General features: G+C 45.8%; 1 protein-coding gene across 9 annotated transcripts in view; it reads left to right on the plus strand.

Annotated features, from left to right (window-relative positions):
- The window catches only part of pdlim5a (PDZ and LIM domain 5a), a 128,881-nt gene that overhangs the window by 68,367 nt on the left and 41,523 nt on the right, over window positions 1-18,991 (plus strand). For 5 of the 9 annotated variants that reach the window (XM_055918699.1, XM_055918698.1, XM_055918702.1 and 2 more), the window contains exons 4-8: window positions 7,373-7,409; window positions 8,373-8,788; window positions 18,579-18,599; window positions 18,717-18,734; window positions 18,905-18,991. The exon at window positions 18,905-18,991 is cut by the window's right edge and continues 86 nt beyond it. In XM_055918699.1, the coding sequence (XP_055774674.1) occupies window positions 7,373-7,409; window positions 8,373-8,788; window positions 18,579-18,599; window positions 18,717-18,734; window positions 18,905-18,991 (579 nt within the window). Of the gene's footprint in view, window positions 1-7,372; window positions 7,410-8,372; window positions 8,789-16,746; window positions 16,767-18,578; window positions 18,600-18,716; window positions 18,735-18,904 lie in introns of all 9 variants that reach the window. The other 4 variants (XM_055918703.1, XM_055918701.1, XM_055918704.1 and 1 more) reach the window with 4 other exon arrangements.

Below are 18,991 nucleotides of genomic sequence, written 5' to 3' on the forward strand. Positions count from 1 at the left end.
CTTCCAGGAAAACACAAACAAGCACACTGCTCCTCACTTTGTGTTTTTACACTTACGTATCAGCCTCTTGGTCTTGGTCAGAGCTTCTGGTTTTTAAACCTTTACGTGTTAGCCACTTGGTCTTGGTCAGAGCATCTGGTTTTTATACCTCTTGGTCTTGGCCTCTCTTGGCCTCTTGGTCTTGGTCAGAGCTTCTGGTTTTTAAACCTTTACGTGTCAGCCACTTGGTCTTGGTCAGAGCATCTGGTTTTTATACCTCTTGGTCTTGGCCTCTCTTGGCCTCTTGGTCTTGGTCAGAGCTTCTGGTTTTTAAACCTTTACGTGTCAGCCTATTAGTCTTGGTCAGAGCTTCTGGTTTTTAAACCTTTACGTGTCAGCCTCTTGCTCTTGGGCTGAGCTTCTGGTTTTTATACCTCTTGGTCTTGGCCTCTTGGTCTTGGTCAGAGCATCTGGTTTTTAAACCTTACGTGTCAGCCTATTAGTCTTGGTCAGAGCTTCTGGTTTTTAAACCTTACCTGTCAGCCTATTAGTCTTGGTCAGAGCTTCTGGTTTTTAAACCTTACGTGTCAGCCTCTTGGTCTTGGTCTGAGCTTCTGGTTTTTAAACCTTTACGTGTCAGCCTCTTGGTCTTGGTCAGAGCTTCTGGTTTTTAAACCTTTACGTGTCAGCCTCTTGGTCTTGGTCAGAGCTTCTGGTTTTTATTAAACCTTTACGTGTCAGCCTTTTGGTCTTGGTCTGAGCTTCTGGTTTTTAAACCTTTACGTGTCAGCCTCTTGGTCTTGGTCAGAGCTTCTGGTTTTTATACCTCTTGGTCTTGGCCTCTCTTGGCCTCTTGGTCTTGGTCAGAGCTTCTGGTTTTTAAACCTTTACGTGTCAGCCACTTGGTCTTGGTCAGAGCTTCTGGTTTTTAAACCTTTACGTGTCAGCCTCTTGGTCTTGGTCAGAGCTTCTGGTTTTTAAACCTTACGTGTCAGCCTCTTGGTCTTGGTCTGAGCTTCTGGTTTTTAAACCTTTACGTGTCAGCCTCTTGGTCTTGGTCAGAGCTTCTGGTTTTTAAACCTTTACGTGTCAGCCTCTTGGTCTTGGTCAGAGCTTCTGGTTTTTATTAAACCTTTACGTGTCAGCCTTTGGTCTTGGTCTGAGCTTCTGGTTTTTAAACCTTTACGTGTCAGCCTCTTGGTCTTGGTCAGAGCTTCTGGTTTTTATACCTCTTGGTCTTGGCCTCTCTTGGCCTCTTGGTCTTGGTCAGAGCTTCTGGTTTTTAAACCTTTACGTGTCAGCCACTTGGTCTTGGTCAGAGCTTCTGGTTTTTAAACCTTTACGTGTCAGCCTCTTGGTCTTGGTCAGAGCTTCTGGTTTTTAAACCTTTACGTGTCAGCCTCTTGGTCTTGGTCAGAGCTTCTGGTTTTTAAACCTTTACGTGTCAGCCTCTTGGTCTTGGTCAGAGCTTCTGGTTTTTAAACCTTTACGTGTCAGCCACTTGGTCTTGGTCAGAGCTTCTGGTTTTTATACCTTACGTGTCAGCCTATTAGTCTTGGTCAGAGCTTCTGGTTTTTAAACCTTTACGTGTCAGCCTATTAGTCTTGGTCAGAGCTTCTGGTTTTTAAACCTTACGTGTCAGCCTATTAGTCTTGGTCAGAGCTTCTGGTTTTTAAACCTTACCTGTCAGCCTATTAGTCTTGGTCAGAGCTTCTGGTTTTTAAACCTTACGTGTCAGCCTCTTGGTCTTGGTCTGAGCTTCTGGTTTTTAAACCTTTACGTGTCAGCCTCTTGGTCTTGGTCAGAGCTTCTGGTTTTTAAACCTTTACGTGTCAGCCTCTTGGTCTTGGTCAGAGCTTCTGGTTTTTATTAAACCTTTACGTGTCAGCCTTTTGGTCTTGGTCTGAGCTTCTGGTTTTTAAACCTTTACGTGTCAGCCTCTTGGTCTTGGTCAGAGCTTCTGGTTTTTATACCTCTTGGTCTTGGCCTCTCTTGGCCTCTTGGTCTTGGTCAGAGCTTCTGGTTTTTAAACCTTTACGTGTCAGCCACTTGGTCTTGGTCAGAGCTTCTGGTTTTTAAACCTTTACGTGTCAGCCTCTTGGTCTTGGTCAGAGCTTCTGGTTTTTAAACCTTTACGTGTCAGCCTCTTGGTCTTGGTCAGAGCTTCTGGTTTTTAAACCTTACGTGTCAGCCTCTTGGTCTTGGTCTGAGCTTCTGGTTTTTAAACCTTTACGTGTCAGCCTCTTGGTCTTGGTCAGAGCTTCTGGTTTTTAAACCTTTACGTGTCAGCCTCTTGGTCTTGGTCAGAGCTTCTGGTTTTTATTAAACCTTTACGTGTCAGCCTTTGGTCTTGGTCTGAGCTTCTGGTTTTTAAACCTTTACGTGTCAGCCTCTTGGTCTTGGTCAGAGCTTCTGGTTTTTATACCTCTTGGTCTTGGCCTCTCTTGGCCTCTTGGTCTTGGTCAGAGCTTCTGGTTTTTAAACCTTTACGTGTCAGCCACTTGGTCTTGGTCAGAGCTTCTGGTTTTTAAACCTTTACGTGTCAGCCTCTTGGTCTTGGTCAGAGCTTCTGGTTTTTAAACCTTTACGTGTCAGCCTCTTGGTCTTGGTCAGAGCTTCTGGTTTTTAAACCTTTACGTGTCAGCCTCTTGGTCTTGGTCAGAGCTTCTGGTTTTTAAACCTTTACGTGTCAGCCTCTTGGTCTTGGTCAGAGCTTCTGGTTTTTAAACCTTTACGTGTCAGCCACTTGGTCTTGGTCAGAGCTTCTGGTTTTTATACCTTACGTGTCAGCCTATTAGTCTTGGTCAGAGCTTCTGGTTTTTAACCCTTACGTATCAGCCTCTTGGTCTTGGTCAGAGCTTCTGGTTTTTATACCTCTTGGTCTTGGCCTCTCTTGGCCTTTTGGCCTTGGTCAGAGCTTCTGGTTTTTATACCTTACGTGTCAGCCTATTGGTCTTGGTCAGAGCTTCTGGTTTTTAACCTTAGGTGCTGAACACATCATGGAAGCAGCATGTTGTGCTGCTGCTGTGAGAGTCTGTATGCAGGTGTTAGGGAGTGGATTGACCAGCCGTTTGTCCTTTGTGTTATTCCAAAAGCCCATGAAATGTGCTCTGTCACAACCTGTCAGGCCTGGCATCCATGGGGGACCGCGCCCCGCTTTTCTGTCTGTCTGTGTGGGTGTTGTGTTGTGTGTGTGCATGTTTTTGAGTGTGTGTGTGTGTGCGTGTGTTTGTGTGCGTGCGTGCGTGCGTGCGTGCGTGCGTGCGTGTGTGTGTGTGTGTGTGTTTGTCTGAGGGTGCACCCATATGGGGTGTGTTTGTGTATGGGAGAATTAAGTATTTACAGCCTCGTCCAGGCAAGGCGTAAAACACATTATTTTTATGGGGTTACACACATAAATAGAGCTTGTGTGAAATGTCTCCCCCATAAAACTCAGTCAAAGACAGGAGGGGAGTGGCGTGTATACAACGCATCACAGTGAGGGGAAGTGGTTGGGGGAACCTCCAGATCGCCTGCACAACCTCTGTTCTCTCCCCACCAAACTGCCTCCATCCCTGGGGAAGAGAAGGAGGCACGCTCCCCTTTCCACGATCTCTCCTGTCTCTGTCCTCATTCTAATCTCCCACAGTAAATCTAACACTGGGCTTTATTGATTCAACATGTTCTGCTCTGTGGAAATTGATACCATTTCATGGCACAGTGTTGGAGTCATCTGTCAGTGTTGGAGTCATCCGTCGGTGTTGGAGTCATCCGTCAGTGTTGGAGTCATCCGTCAGTGTTGGAGTCGTCCGTCAGTGTTGGAGTCATCTGTCAGTGTTGGAGTCGTCCATCAGTGTTGGAGTCATCCATCAGTGTTGGAGTCGTCCATCAGTGTTGGAGTCGTCCATCAGTGTTGGAGTCGTCCATCCGTGTTGGAGTCATACATCAGTGTTGGAGTCGTCTATCAGTGTTGGAGTCATCCGTCAGTGTTGGAGTCATCTGTCAGTGTTGGAGTCATCCGTCAGTGTTGGAGTCATCTGTCAGTGTTGGAGTCGTCCATCAGTGTTGGAGTCGTCCATCAGTGCTGGAGTCGTCAATCCGTGTTGGAGTCATACATCAGTGTTGGAGTCGTCTATCAGTGTTGGAGTCATCCGTCAGTGTTGGAGTCATTCATCAGTGTTGGAGTCATCCGTCAGTGTCAGTGTTGGAGTCATCCGTCAGTGTCAGTGTTGGAGTCATCTGTCAGTGTCAGTGTTGGAGTCATCTGTCAGTGTTGGAGTCATCCGTCAGTGTTGGAGTCGTCCATCCGTGTTGGAATCATCCATCAGTGTTGAAGTCATCCATCAGTGTTGGAGTCGTCCATCAGTGTTGGAGTCGTCCATCAGTGTTGGAGTCGTCCATCCGTGTTGGAGTCGTCCATCAGTGTTGAAGTCATCCATCCGTGTTGGAGTCATCCATCAGTGTTGGAGTCATCCATCAGTGTTGGAGTCATCCGTCAGTGTTGGAGTCGTCCATCCGTGTTGGAGTCGTCCATCAGTGTTGGAGTCGTCCATCAGTGTTGGAGTCGTCCATCCGTGTTGGAGTTGTCCATCAGTGTTGGAGTCATCCGTCAGTGTTGGAGTCATCCGTCAGTGTCAGTGTTGGAGTCATCCGTCAGTGTCAGTGTTGGAGTCATCTGTCAGTGTCAGTGTTGGAGTCATCTGTCAGTGTTGGAGTCATCCGTCAGGGTTGGAGTCATCCATCAGTGTTGGAGTCATCCATCAGTGTTGAAGTCATCCATCAGTGTTGGAGTCATCCATCAGTGGTGAAGTCATCCGTCAGTGTTGGAGTCATCCGTCAGTGTCAGTGTTGGAGTCATCCGTCAGTGTCAGTGTTGGAGTCATCCATCAGTGTTGGAGTCATCCGTCAGTGTTGGAGTCATCCGTCAGTGTTGGAGTCATCCGTCAGTGTTGGAGTCGTCCGTCAGTGTTGGAGTCACCCGTAAGTGTCAGTGTTGGAGTCATCCGTCAGTGTCAGTGTTGGAGTCATCCATCAGTGTTGGAGTCATCCGTCAGTGTTGGAGTCATCCGTCAGTGTTGGAGTCATCCGTCAGTGTTGGAGTCGTCCGTCAGTGTTGGAGTCATCCGTCAGTGTTGGAGTCATCCGTCAGTGTTGGAGTCATCCGTCAGTGTTGGAGTCGTCCGTCAGTGTTGGAGTCATCCGTCAGTGTTGGAGTCATCCGTCAGTGTTGGAGTCGTCCGTCAGTGTTGGAGTCATCCGTCAGTGTTGGAGTCATCCGTCAGTGTTGGAGTCATCCGTCAGTGTTGGAGTCGTCCGTCAGTGTTGGAGTCGTCCGTCAGTGTTGGAGTCGCCCGTCAGTGTTGGAGTCGTCCATCAGTGTTGGAGTCGTCCATCAGTGTTGGAGTCATCCGTCAGTGTTGGAGTCGTCCATCAGTGTTGGAGTCGTCCATCAGTGTTGGAGTCGTCCATCAGTGTCAGTGTTGGAGTCATCCGTCAGTGTTGGAGTCGTCCATCAGTGTCAGTGTTGGAGTCATCCATCAGTGTTGGAGTCATCTATCAGTTTCTGCATGCACAGTAACAAAGCACACAGAACATACAATACACCCAACATACTGTAAAAGCCCAGCCATATTGAATTAAGACATTCTTTCAAAGCCAATGGACACAGAGAAAACCTCGCTGAAAGGATGCCCGGACAAACAACAATCTGATCTGATTGTTGCTTGTGCTTTCAATCTTATTTATTCATTGCTATGCTTCAGTCAGTACACAGCAGTAGTCCCCCCCCCCCCCCCCCTCTCTCTGACTCTAACACATTCCCATAGGCTGACCTGTGAAGGGGCTTGTGCAAGCTGTGGGGTGTGATTGAGATGGCTAATCTATCCACAGGTCAGAAAGCGCTGTGGGAGGGAGATGGATGCCGAGGTGTCAGGTGAAGTTGCCCCTAGACGCTGATCTTGGGTCTGTTTTGCATTTCCCCCAACTAATGATCAAGGTTTGGATTGTGGGATGGGAAGCTGATCCTAGATCTGTACCTACGGGAAACTTCACCCCGGCCTGAAGAGAGATGAATGCCAAGGTGTCAGAGCACTTTGGTTATGCTCTGGGATGCTGAGCTGTCCCCAGGCAGGACAGGGGAGATGTGGGAGTGTATGATTAATAGGCTATCATATCTCCTCTAAATGATGTCCCATGTAACACAGCCCAGACGGAGGGATACTCTAATGACTTAACATAGGGGGCCCCAGGTAAGCAGCCATTGGCTGCTAAATTTACTGAGACCTGTTCTTGCGTACGTTTTTGCTTTATGTCAAGCTTGATGGTGATTAGCTCATTAGCTCATTAGCTCATTAGCTTAAGCGAGCGCAACTCTTTTTACATTACATTTTGCCTACATTTCAAGTCACAAGTTGACTGTTCAAAGTTGGTTATAATAATAAGTTGGTCATTACAAGAGAGGGTCTTTCAGCTCGAAACTGCAATTATTTACCCTTTATGTCTTCTCCCGTTGAGCTTAGAAGAGCTCTTTACAAGGGAACCTTGGTCAAGTGAAGAGGCTGTAAGCACAGGAGGGGGTCAGAGACGGTCAGGGAAACCTTTCTGGAAAGGTTTATGGTGACTGAGATGTTCTAGAATGTTTAATCTAGCTGCTGGCATTGAAATGTCTCTGAGGGCCAGCTTTGGCCAGTCTCTTCAGGGCACCAGATTCATTGGTATCAAATAGATGGGGTTGCTTTAATAGACTTTCAACAGCTGGCATCTAATGTGACCTATGCTCTTTGTGTCTGTAATCCACGGACAGGGATCACTTTTGGATGCTGCCAAGTTCGATGACAACAAACTCTCTCTCAGCAACTGCGCTCCATTCAAAGCTCAAGTCAAAATGTTTCCCTCATAATTACCGGGGTTTATTTCAGCTCCCCCCAAAATGAAAAGATGATCTTAGCAGAACAGAATTCTCTTAGGAACATCACGAGTGCTACTCAACTGTGGCAGGTCTAATGTCTGCCGCAATGGGGACAACATGCAATTGAGGCATTACATATTGAAAACAGACACTTTTTAGTAAAGCTACGTGTGACTCTATTTTCATGTTCTGTGTATCACATTTGCAATGTGGACAAAGTTACATTGACACATGATTTGGTGTGTTCATGGCTGATAATGCTGGCGTATTAGTAACGAAGTGCATTCTGTTCTGATCTGAGTGGGGCTCAAACTCAAAACCTTCTGCACAACAACACACACCACTCAACGCCAGCCGTTTTAGCTGACAGAGCAAGATACTAATCTGTTACTCCGTGAGTGAAAGTTGGCTTTATATCTCAGGGAAGTTGTGATGTCACCAATGTACCCCAGACAACGTGCTACAAGCGCGTACATCCACTTCTTAATGATCTTCTTGTCTTCACAGAGCCTCCACCATCCCGAAACCTGCCGTGGCCCCGAAGGTACGTATGTTTATCACAGACAATGTGATTCTCTCCCCCTTTAAGCCAGGTATAGACCTAACAAAATATCTGATACAACATTGGTATTCCTGCCAGTTACTGTAAAATAGTGAACATAGTTAATTTGATTGATATTGAATGTCTTTGCATTAATTGGGCCCCTCTGAAATGATGTCACACAACATCTGTGTTGCATGCTGGGAACAAGACCACCATTTGTAAAGTCATTCTATTTTGTTCCATTTTAATACAGTAGTTGCCAAGTTGTTCCATTTTAATACAGTAGTTGCCTAGTTGTTCCATTTTAATACAGTAGTTGCCAAGTTGTTCCATTTTAATACAGTAGTTGCCTAGTTGTTCCATTTTAATACAGTAGTTGCCAAGTTGTTCCATTTTAATACAGTAGTTGCCTAGTTGTTCCATTTTAATACAGTAGTTGCCTAGTTGTTCCATTTTAATACAGTAGTTGCCAAGTTGTTCCATTTTAATACAGTAGTTGCCTAGTTGTTCCATTTTAATACAGTAGTTGCCAAGTTGTTCCATTTTAATACAGTAGTTGCCTAGTTGTTCCATTTTAATACAGTAGTTGCCAAGTTGTTCCATTTTAATACAGTAGTTGCCAAGTTGTTTCATTTTAATACAGTAGTTGCCAAGTTGTTCCATTTTAATACAGTAGTTGCCAAGTTGTTCCATTTAAATACAGTAGTTGCCTAGTTGTTCCATTGTTTTTATGGTCTCAGTTCAAATCAAATAAAAACTGATGCTTCTCTCTTCTCAGAGGGATAATTTCGTCTTTTAACGATTTCTAAGCGAAAGGGCGGAACGATACAGTAATCTTTGACTTGGTTATGATAAGTCTCCTTACAAAGTGCCTTTTTGGCGGTTTCTAAGAGAGCTGTGGAAACATCGGTGTTGCATGTGGTGTGTTGATGTGTTGATGCATGCCTTTCCTCCAACATGTAGGTCGAGCCATCAGAGATCATTAAGCCTGTGGCAATTATCAGCCACCACCCCCACCACCATCCCACTGAGCCCACCAGTCTCACCCCCAGCGTTCCACACAACAAAACTGCCCGGCCCTTTGGGGGCTGCGGGGGAGAGGACAGGGACTACCCCATCGCACGCTCCCCCCATTCCGCCTTCATTCCCTCTGCATCCTCTGCCTTCACCCCCGCCACCCTAGCCCGCACTCCTCCTCCACCCCAGCCCCTCTTCCCTTTCTCGTCCTGCTCCTCACCCCCCTCCCTCCCTGCCGCACCCCAGCCCTCTGTCTATAACACGCCCTTCAACCTCTACTCCAACGAGAACGCCTGCGAGGTGGCCATGGGCCAGAGGCGGGGCCTAACGGAGAGCCAGGGAGGAGCTGTGCAGTTGAACGGGTGAGTGGCACTAACAGGCTCCTCCCCCTTTACTCCTCCTCCCTTCCTCCCTCACCTGGGTCCAATGGAGAGATGTTGCCCTGGAAGTCTTAGTATGAAACTGGGGTTAAACCATGGTTAAGGATTAAAAGGTTGGGTCCATCATGTACAGCACTGTGTGTCACTGTGAATGACCTTTCTGTTACAGTAGCTACGGTACTATAATATGATATGACAGATTGAATGTGGATATGTGAGTTCTCATTGGATTGTATAGTGGCCTGCTACCACAGTGAAACCGACCGTAAAGTTCAGAAACAACAGTCATCTAATATGAACTTTTCACCATCGTGTGTAGCCTACTGGATGTTGTTGCAGACAGTTTTAGATGATCAACAGAACTATTTGAGGTGTAAATCAGTTGAGATAAAGGTTGCGTTCCAAATGGCGCCCAGTTCCCTATATAGTACACTAACCTATGGGCCCGGGTCAAAAGTATCAAACCATAAAGAGAATAGGGTGCCATTTGGAACGTAAGAGTAATTTTACTAAATTAACAATGAAGGTGTTGAAGCTGTTTAGTTGGTACTGCTCGTGTTCAACGTGGCGGTCTGAACTTGTCAGGGTTCAGGTCGTTTAGGTCTGAACTTGGCAGGGTTTAGGTATGAACTTGTCAGGGTTCAGGTGGTTAGGTCTGAACTTGGCAGGGTTCAGGTGGTTTAGGTATGAACTTGGCAGGGTTCAGGTCGTTTAGGTCTGAACTTGTCAGGGTTTAGGTCGTTTAGGTCTGAACTTGTCAGGGTTCAGGTGGTTTAGGTCTGAACTTGTCAGGGTTCAGGTGGTTTAGGTCTGAACTTGTCAGGGTTTAGGTCGTTTAGGTCTGAACTTGTCAGGGTTCAGGTGGTTAGGTATGAACTTGTCAGGGTTCAGGTCGTTTAGGTATGAACTTATCAGGGTTCAGGTGGTTAGGTATGAACTTGTCAGGGTTTAGGTCGTTTAGGTATGAACTTGTCAGGGTTCAGGTGGTTAGGTATGAACTTGTCAGGGTTTAGGTCGTTTAGGTATGAACTTGTCAGGGTTCAGGTCGTTTAGGTCTGAACTTGTCAGGGTTCAGCTGGTTTAGGTATGAACTTGTCAGGGTTCAGGTCGTTTAGGTCTGAACTTGTCAGGGTTCAGGTGGTTTAGGTATGAACTTGTCAGGGTTTAGGTCGTTTAGGTATGAACTTGGCAGGGTTCAGGTGGTTTAGGTATGAACTTGGCAGGGTTCAGGTGGTTTAGGTCTGAACTTGTCAGGGTTCAGGTCGTTTAGGTATGAACTTGTCAGGGTATAGGTGGTTTGGGTAAAACGTGTTTTGGCACTGAGGCACTAAAGCAAAAAGCTGTTTTTGTTTTAGTGTTTTTTCAAGTAAATAAGGTCAAACTTTCCCAGTACTGGAAATATTATTGTGAAACCACAAGGTACAGGCACAACGCCAGATTTAGGCGTGGGGAAGGACTATGTTTATGTTTTGTAGTTAGTAATCGTTTAGTTACTCATTGGCTGTACACAGTACATACAAGTTGAACAGTAGCAAAACAATCTGGACATTTTGTCTCCTTTTTTCTCCCCCCTTACTTTCCTTCTCCTCCTGTCTGTCTGTCTGTCTGTCTGTCTGTCTGTCTGTCTGTCTGTCTGTCTGTCTGTCTCTTTCTCTAATCTCCGACAGTCCGTGACACACCCCCGATTCCCTCTGTGAGTCCAAGGCTAGAGGAGATACTTTGACGCCTGTGCATATTTTTAGCCTGCAGTAACCCTATCTGTTTACTGTATGGTGCAGTATGGAAGGCTTTAATGAGGTTGATGGTGGGGAGCTTTTCCTGAACGTACCATTTGTCGGAAGAAAGTTTTACCTAGGTTGAGCCTGATGTTTTGGCTGTGTGCAAATGAGCTGTCGATACAACCAGCTGTCAAAAGACACAAACAGGCATAGATAAATACACACACACACACACACACACACACACACACACACACACACACACACACACACACACACACACACACACACACACACACACACACACACACACACACACACACACACACACACACACACACACACACACACACACACACAAGGTGGTCTTATGTGACCCCTAGCCCCGGGTGACAGGATGCCAGAGGGCGTCTCTGTTTCCCTGCTTGTCCCCAAAATCATATTACCCAGAATATGACACCTCTATAACACCCCTACTATCTCACAAGCTTATTGCGACTGTTCTGTCAAAGTGGCACACATACCCATTCAGTACATAGAAAGCCTTATCACAGAAGATACACCAGAAGGTACAGTGTTGGTGATAACATGGAGATTGTTGAACTCTGTTTACCATTACCAACAACTCTGTTTATCTGTATCAGAGTCACTACAACACATCTGCTGGAGCCATGTTGGCATTAAACCCCAGACAGCTGTTCTGTTGCTTAGCCGACACGTGTCTGACTGACTGACTGACTGTCTGTCTGGATGATCCAGTTCACGTTGGTCCTGACACTCAGACAGACAGTCAGACAATCAGTCAAACAGACAGACAGTCAGAAAGGTCAGACAGTCAGTCAGACAGACAGACATACAGACAGACAGTTAGACAGACAATCAGTCAGACGGACAGTCAGACAATCAGTCAAACAGACAGACATACAGACAGACAGTCAGAAAGGTCAGACAGTCAGTCAGACAATCAGTCAGACAGACAGTTAGACAGACAATCAGTCAGACGGACAGTCAGACAGACAGTCAGACAGACAGACAGTCAGACAGACAGACAGTCAGACAGACAGACAGTCAGAAAGGTCAGACAGTCAGTCAGACAGTCAGAAAGGTCAGACAGTCAGAGGGTCAGACGGTCAGAAAGGTCAGACAGTCAGTCAGTCAGACAGTCAGAAAGGTCAGATGGTCAGTCAGACAGTCAGTCAGTCAGAAAGGTCAGTCAGTCAGACAGACAGTCAGAAAGGTCAGATGGTCAGTCAGACAGTCAGTCAGTCAGAAGGTCAGAAAGGTGAGACGGTCAGTCAGTCAGTTATTCAGAAAGGTCAGACAGTCAGACAGACAGTCAATCAGAAAGACAGTCAGACAGTCAGTCAGTCAGAAAGGTCAGACAGTCAGACAGATTGATTTCTTCCTGGTTTCTCTCATTCTCTCTCCTTCCATCCACACCAGTAACTCTGCTCAGGTTGTGATTCAGATCTCCCAGTAATGCTTTAATTCTCTCCGCCAGTCTCTCCTCAGGCTCAGATGGATCCCATCTGATCCCGTCTGATCCCGTCTGATCCCGTCTGATCCCGTCTCTGCGTCCCAAATGGCACCATATTCCCTATGTACACTCTTAGAATATAAGGTGCTATCTAGAACCTAAAATGGTTATTCGGCTGTCCCCATAGTAGAACCCTTTTGGTTCCAATTAGAACCATTCTTCCATTCCTCTATGGAAAGGGTTCTACATGGAACCAGAAAATGTTCTCCTATGGGGACAGGAGAAACACTCTCCTATGAGTGTAGTGCACTAATTTTGACCAGGGCTGATAGGTCTTTGGTCAAAACTAATGCACTATGTAGGGAATAGGGTGCCATTTGGGATGGAGGCCATCTTATGCTCCTATCAGTGAGTGTGTCCTAATAATGCACAGCTGTTAGCACCGTGGTGCTGTAAATATGTCATCTACACTGGTCCACTGGTCCTATATAGGACATGTGAACTGGACAATGTGCACCTACCATTAGGATGTGTTGCTTGACTGTGTTGGACTATATTGTTGTCCGACCGTGTTAGACAGACTGTGTTGTACGACCGTGTTAAACAGACTGTGTTGTCCGACCGTGTTAAACAGACTGTGTTGTCCGACCGTGTTAAACAGACTGTGTTGTTGTCTGACTCTGTTAAACAGACTGTGTTGTTGTCCGACCGTGTTAAACAGACTGTGCTGTCCGACTCTGTTAAACAGACTGTGTTGTCCGACCGTGTTAAACAGACTGTGTTGTTGTCTGACCGTGTTAAACAGACTGTGTTGTCCGACCGTGTTAAACAGACTGTGTTGTTGTCCGACCGTGTTAAACAGACTGTGTTGTTGTCCGACCGTGTTAAACAGACTGTGTTGTCCGACCGTGTTAAACAGACTGTGTTGTCCGACCGTGTTAAACAGACTGTGTTGTCCGACCGTGTTAAACAGACTGTGTTGTCCGACCGTGTTAAACAGACTGTGTTGTCCGACCGTGTTAAACAGACTGTGTTGTCCGACCGTGTTAAACAGACTGTGTTGTTGTCTGACTCTGTTAAACAGACTGTGTTGTTGTCCGACCGTGTTAAACAGACTGTGCTGTCCGACTCTGTTAAACAGACTGTGTTGTCCGACCGTGTTAAACAGACTGTGTTGTTGTCTGACTCTGTTAAACAGACTGTGTTGTTGTCCGACCGTGCTAAACAGACTGTGCTGTCCGACTCTGTTAGACAGACTGTGTTGTTGTCCGACCGTGTTAAACAGACTGTGTTGTCCGACCGTGTTAAACAGACTGTGTTGTTGTCCGACCGTGTTAAACAGACTGTGCTGTCCGACCGTGTTAAACAGACTGTGTTGTTGTCCGACCGTGTTAAACAGACTGTGTTGTCCGACCGTGTTAAACAGACTGTGTTGTCCGACCGTGTTAAACAGACTGTGTTGTCCGACCGTGTTAAACAGACTGTGTTGTTGTACGACCGTGTTAAACAGACTGTGTTGTCCGACCGTGTTAAACAGACTGTGTTGTCCGACCGTGTTAAACAGACTGTGTTGTTGTCTGACTCTGTTAAACAGACTGTGTTGTTGTCCGACCGTGTTAAACAGACTGTGCTGTCCGACTCTGTTAAACAGACTGTGTTGTCCGACCGTGTTAAACAGACTGTGTTGTTGTCTGACCGTGTTAAACAGACTGTGTTGTCCGACCGTGTTAAACAGACTGTGTTGTTGTCCGACCGTGTTAAACAGACTGTGTTGTTGTCCGACCGTGTTAAACAGACTGTGTTGTCCGACCGTGTTAAACAGACTGTGTTGTCCGACCGTGTTAAACAGACTGTGTTGTCCGACCGTGTTAAACAGACTGTGTTGTCCGACCGTGTTAAACAGACTGTGTTGTCCGACCGTGTTAAACAGACTGTGTTGTCCGACCGTGTTAAACAGACTGTGTTGTTGTCTGACTCTGTTAAACAGACTGTGTTGTTGTCCGACCGTGTTAAACAGACTGTGCTGTCCGACTCTGTTAAACAGACTGTGTTGTCCGACCGTGTTAAACAGACTGTGTTGTTGTCTGACTCTGTTAAACAGACTGTGTTGTTGTCCGACCGTGCTAAACAGACTGTGCTGTCCGACTCTGTTAGACAGACTGTGTTGTTGTCCGACCGTGTTAAACAGACTGTGTTGTCCGACCGTGTTAAACAGACTGTGTTGTTGTCCGACCGTGTTAAACAGACTGTGCTGTCCGACCGTGTTAAACAGACTGTGTTGTTGTCCGACCGTGTTAAACAGACTGTGTTGTCCGACCGTGTTAAACAGACTGTGTTGTCCGACCGTGTTAAACAGACTGTGTTGTCCGACCGTGTTAAACAGACTGTGTTGTCCGACCGTGTTAAACAGACTGTGTTGTTGTCCGACCGTGTTAAACAGACTGTGCTGTCCGACCGTGTTAGACAGACTGTGTTGTTGTCCGACCGTGTTAAACAGACTGTGTTGTTGTCCGACTCTGTTTAACAGACTGTGTTGTCCGACCGTGTTAAACAGACTGTGTTGTTGTCCGACCGTGTTAAACAGACTGTGTTGTTGTCCGACTCTGTTTAACAGACTGTGTTGTCCGACCGTGTTAAACAGACTGTGTTGTTGTCCGACCGTGTTAGACAGACTGTGTTGTTGTCCGACCGTGTTAAACAGACTGTGTTGTTGTCCGACCGTGTTAAACAGACTGTGTTGTTGTCCGACTCTGTTTAACAGACTGTGTTGTCCGACCGTGTTAAACAGACTGTGTTGTTGTCCGACCGTGTTAAACAGACTGTGTTGTTGTCCGACTCTGTTTAACAGACTGTGTTGTCCGACCGTGTTAAACAGACTGTGTTGTTGTCCGACCGTGTTAAACAGACTGTGTTGTTGTCCGACCGTGTTAAACAGACTGTGTTGTTGTCCGACCGTGTTAAACAGACTGTGCTGTCCGACCGTGTTAGACAGACTGTGTTGTTGTCCGACCGTGTTAAACAGACTGTGTTGTTGTCCGACTCTGTTTAACAGACTGTGTTGTCCGACCGTGTTAAACAGACTGTGTTGTTGTCCGACCGTGTTAAACAGACTGTGTTGTTGTCCGACTCTGTTTAACAGACTGTGTTGTCCGACCGTGTTAAACAGACTGTGTTGTTGTCCGACCGTGTTAGACAGACTGTGTTGTTGTCCGACCGTGTTAAACAGACTGTGTTGTTGTCCGACCGTGTTAAACAGACTGTGTTGTTGTCCGACCGTGTTAAACAGACTGTGTTGTTGTCCGACCGTGTTAAACAGACTGTGTTGTCCGACCGTGTTAAACAGACTGTGTTGTTGTCCGACCGTGTTAAACAGACTGTGTTGTCCGACCGTGTTAAACAGACTGTGTTGTTGTCCGACCGTGTTAAACAGACTGTATTGTCCGACCGTGTTAAACAGACTGTGTTGTTGTCCGACCGTGTTAAACAGACTGTGTTGTTGTCCGACTCTGTTAAACAGACTGTGTTGTTGTCCGACCGTGTTAAACAGACTGTGTTGTCCGACTCTGTTAAACAGACTGTGTTGTCCGAATCTGTTAAACAGACTGTGTTGTTGTCCGACTCTGTTAAACAGACTGTGTTGTCCGACCGTGTTAAACAGACTGTGTTGTCCGACCGTGTTAAACAGACTGTGTTGTCCGACCGTGTTAAACAGACTGTGTTGTTGTCCGACCGTGTTAAACAGACTGTGTTGTTGTCCGACCGTGTTAAACAGACTGTGTTGTTGTCCGACCGTGTTAAACAGACTGTGTTGTCCGACCGTGTTAAACAGACTGTGTTGTTGTCCGACTCTGTTAAACAGACTGTGTTGTTGTCCGACCATGTTAAACAGACTGTGTTGTTGTCCGACCGTGTTAAACAGACTGTGTTGTTGTCCGACTGACTCTGTAACATAGGGAAGTAGAGCAGAAGTTCAACTCCTCATGATTGGGAAACATCCTCAACATATTTACACGTGGCAGATTATCTGACTTTGATCAGAGCTTTCGATTCGATCCATTGATTTTGCTAGCAGATACCCATAGACTTCCAGTCATTGCGCTAACGCTAGTTAGCATTGGCTTGCAACACTACCCCTAACTACCTTCATACTGGACACATACATAAAAATGGTATCAACTAGTTAATCTGCCTCTGGGGAAGAAGATACAATCCTGAAGTATCCCTTTAAACTGGACACTGGACATCTTCACCTGACTAGATGGATTCTTCCCTAGTCAAGTGGTTGCATTTTCTCCACTAACAGTTGATGTTAGGATTAGGGGAGGAAAAGATCATCCTACATCTGTACCTAAGGGAAATTTCACCTGGGAGAGATTCAGGTGAAATACCTGCATGTGTGTGTCGTCAGTGCATGTGGTTGTGTGCCTTTCATTTCAGAGGGGTTGTTGATTTGTCACCCACTGGTCTATTACTGTCTATCTGGGTAGGTTTAATACTGTCTATCTGGGTAGGTTTAATACTGTCTATCTGGGTAGGTTTAGTACTGTCTGTCTGGGTAGGTTTAATACTGTCTGTCTGGGTAGGTTTAATACTGTCTATCTGGGTAGGTTTAATACTGTCTATCTGGGTAGGTTTAATACTGTCTATCTGGGTAGGTTTAGTACTGTCTGTCTGGGTAGGTTTAATACTCTCTTTTCCATATGAGAAAATCAACCATGTGCTCTCTCCCTTCCTTCACTCTACAGCCAGCAAATCCTGTGACAAAGTTCGTGTGTATAGCATGCAAGTGTGGTGTGTGTGTGCTCGTTTGTCTGCGTGCGTGCCTGCCTGCCTGTCTGTGTGTGAGCGCGTGTAATACGGTTGGTTTGTGTAGTGCTATTGACATAATGTAATGGCATGCACATACACTACTACCTACCTAACCAGGGTGGAGTTTATATACCAACCATTATACTACAGGGAAATTAACAAGTTAATCTATGTAAGTGTACTTCCTGCTCACATAGTGCCATTCTATAGAAGTTTGCCTGTTACTTCAGGGAGCAGTGCACATGTCAACTCGCAAGCTACTATGTTACATTATGCAACACACACACACACACACACACACACACACACACACACACACACACACACACACACACACACACACACACACACACACACACACACACACACACACACACACGTACAAGAACACACACCCAAACACATACAGTATGTGTGCATACAAACATATGGACACACACAGGGTCATATATAATTGCAGACACGCTGACACGCTGACACATAGAAACACACACTCAAGCGTCAGCGTTGACACGGGCTGAACATCACCCACCCAGATAGGAACTGTTGACAGGCATTTGTCAGAACCTGTTAATAGATCCATCCTTTCAAAGACTTGTGTATACGCATGCAGCAGTCCATCTGAACTATGTCTTTGTCCGTGTGTGCCTGTGTGCCTGTGTGCCTGTGTGCCTGTGTGCCTGTGTGTGTGTGTGCGTGTGCGTGTGTGTGTGTGCGCGTGTGTGTGTGTGTGTGTGTGTGTGTGGAGACAGAGAGGTCTTGATTTCTTGACAGCTTATTAGCATTGGGCCTGTCAACTCCCTGCATCATACGGTACATCATTGCCTCTGCAACACGCAGGAACACTAACCATAAGGCAGAGAAACTCTCCATTTCACAATAGACTTTCTGTTTTCTCTAAACCACAACCAGCCTACTCTTCCCTCATTCTACTGAAATTATTGGATTTATACTGAAATGCACAGAACATATTTCATGTTATTTTTTTAAATGTATGGCCAACCAAATAATTAAGTCAGGGCCTGTATTCAAAAAGTGTCTTGGAGTAAGAGTTTTAGTTAATAATGAATATGATTACATGGACAGCGGGGGACCTGATCCTATCCTCTGAGACACTTTGTGAATACGAGCCTTGGTAGCTTGAACGAGCAGAGAAAGCAAATGGCTCCACCTTGTGGTGGACTAATAAAAATAAAAATAAAAAATCCTCCCGTTGCACTGCACTTTCGATAAGCAAACACGGTATATAAATATATTCTCACAGAGGCTCTTGAGTTGAGTCCGTTTGTTTCTCTCATTCACACTGGAAGATCTGATTGTCATTATGTACGCCTCAGATATATGAATAGATAGACATGGTAGCATGTGGCCATTCCACACTATACAAAACAAAACAATTCTAGTTGACAATGACTTTCACCATTTTCTCAAAGCCTTGCTTGATGATCAACACTCAACGTTCCTGTTCACATTTAGCATTAAATTATGCATTTTGAATCATCATAACAGTTTTATCTTTGTGCTGAACGTGCTCTATTTTGTAACCTTGACTTCTGACATTCACCATTTGGGGGGGGCGGGGGGGAGGGGGGGGGGGGTTGTATTAACAGGGGACTAATGAACACAATACTAAAATATTGTTTTTTAGTGTACTATTCCTTTATATGTACTTTACTGTCTTGATTCTCGTTGTTTACCTGCGTTTCATTCTCCTTGTACCTTTATTTCTCTGGTTGTTCACTATCCCCTCCTCTTTCCATCCCACTAGTGGACCACACAGCATTCTGAAGTAAGTACTCCTTCACACAACACAAATACTTTTTTTTTTATATCAGACTTTTTCATATTTCTTAACTTTTTGGTCCTTTTCTTTTTCATATATGCTGTCTCTCTCTCTCTCTCCAAGGACAACTCCACCTAAAAGGTACAAGGACTGGTCAAATGTGTTGTCGTTATCGGTCCTTGTAATCATTCATGATGTTTGTCGTGATAAAACTATTTCCCAAGTTGGGATCAATAAAGTACTCCTCTCCTCTAGAAGGGAAGAGAAACTGTAGTGATGTCTCCTGCTCTGCTCTGTTGTGTCACATGCAGGGTTCCTAGGAAGCCCATTCTGGAGACAGACATTGAGTTCTACCACGTGCCTTCCCATGGAGACGCCAGCAAGAAGCGCCTGATGGA

The sequence above is a fragment of the Salvelinus fontinalis genome, chromosome 4 (genome assembly GCF_029448725.1).
Source record: "Salvelinus fontinalis isolate EN_2023a chromosome 4, ASM2944872v1, whole genome shotgun sequence".
Taxonomy (NCBI): Eukaryota; Metazoa; Chordata; class Actinopteri; order Salmoniformes; family Salmonidae; genus Salvelinus; species Salvelinus fontinalis.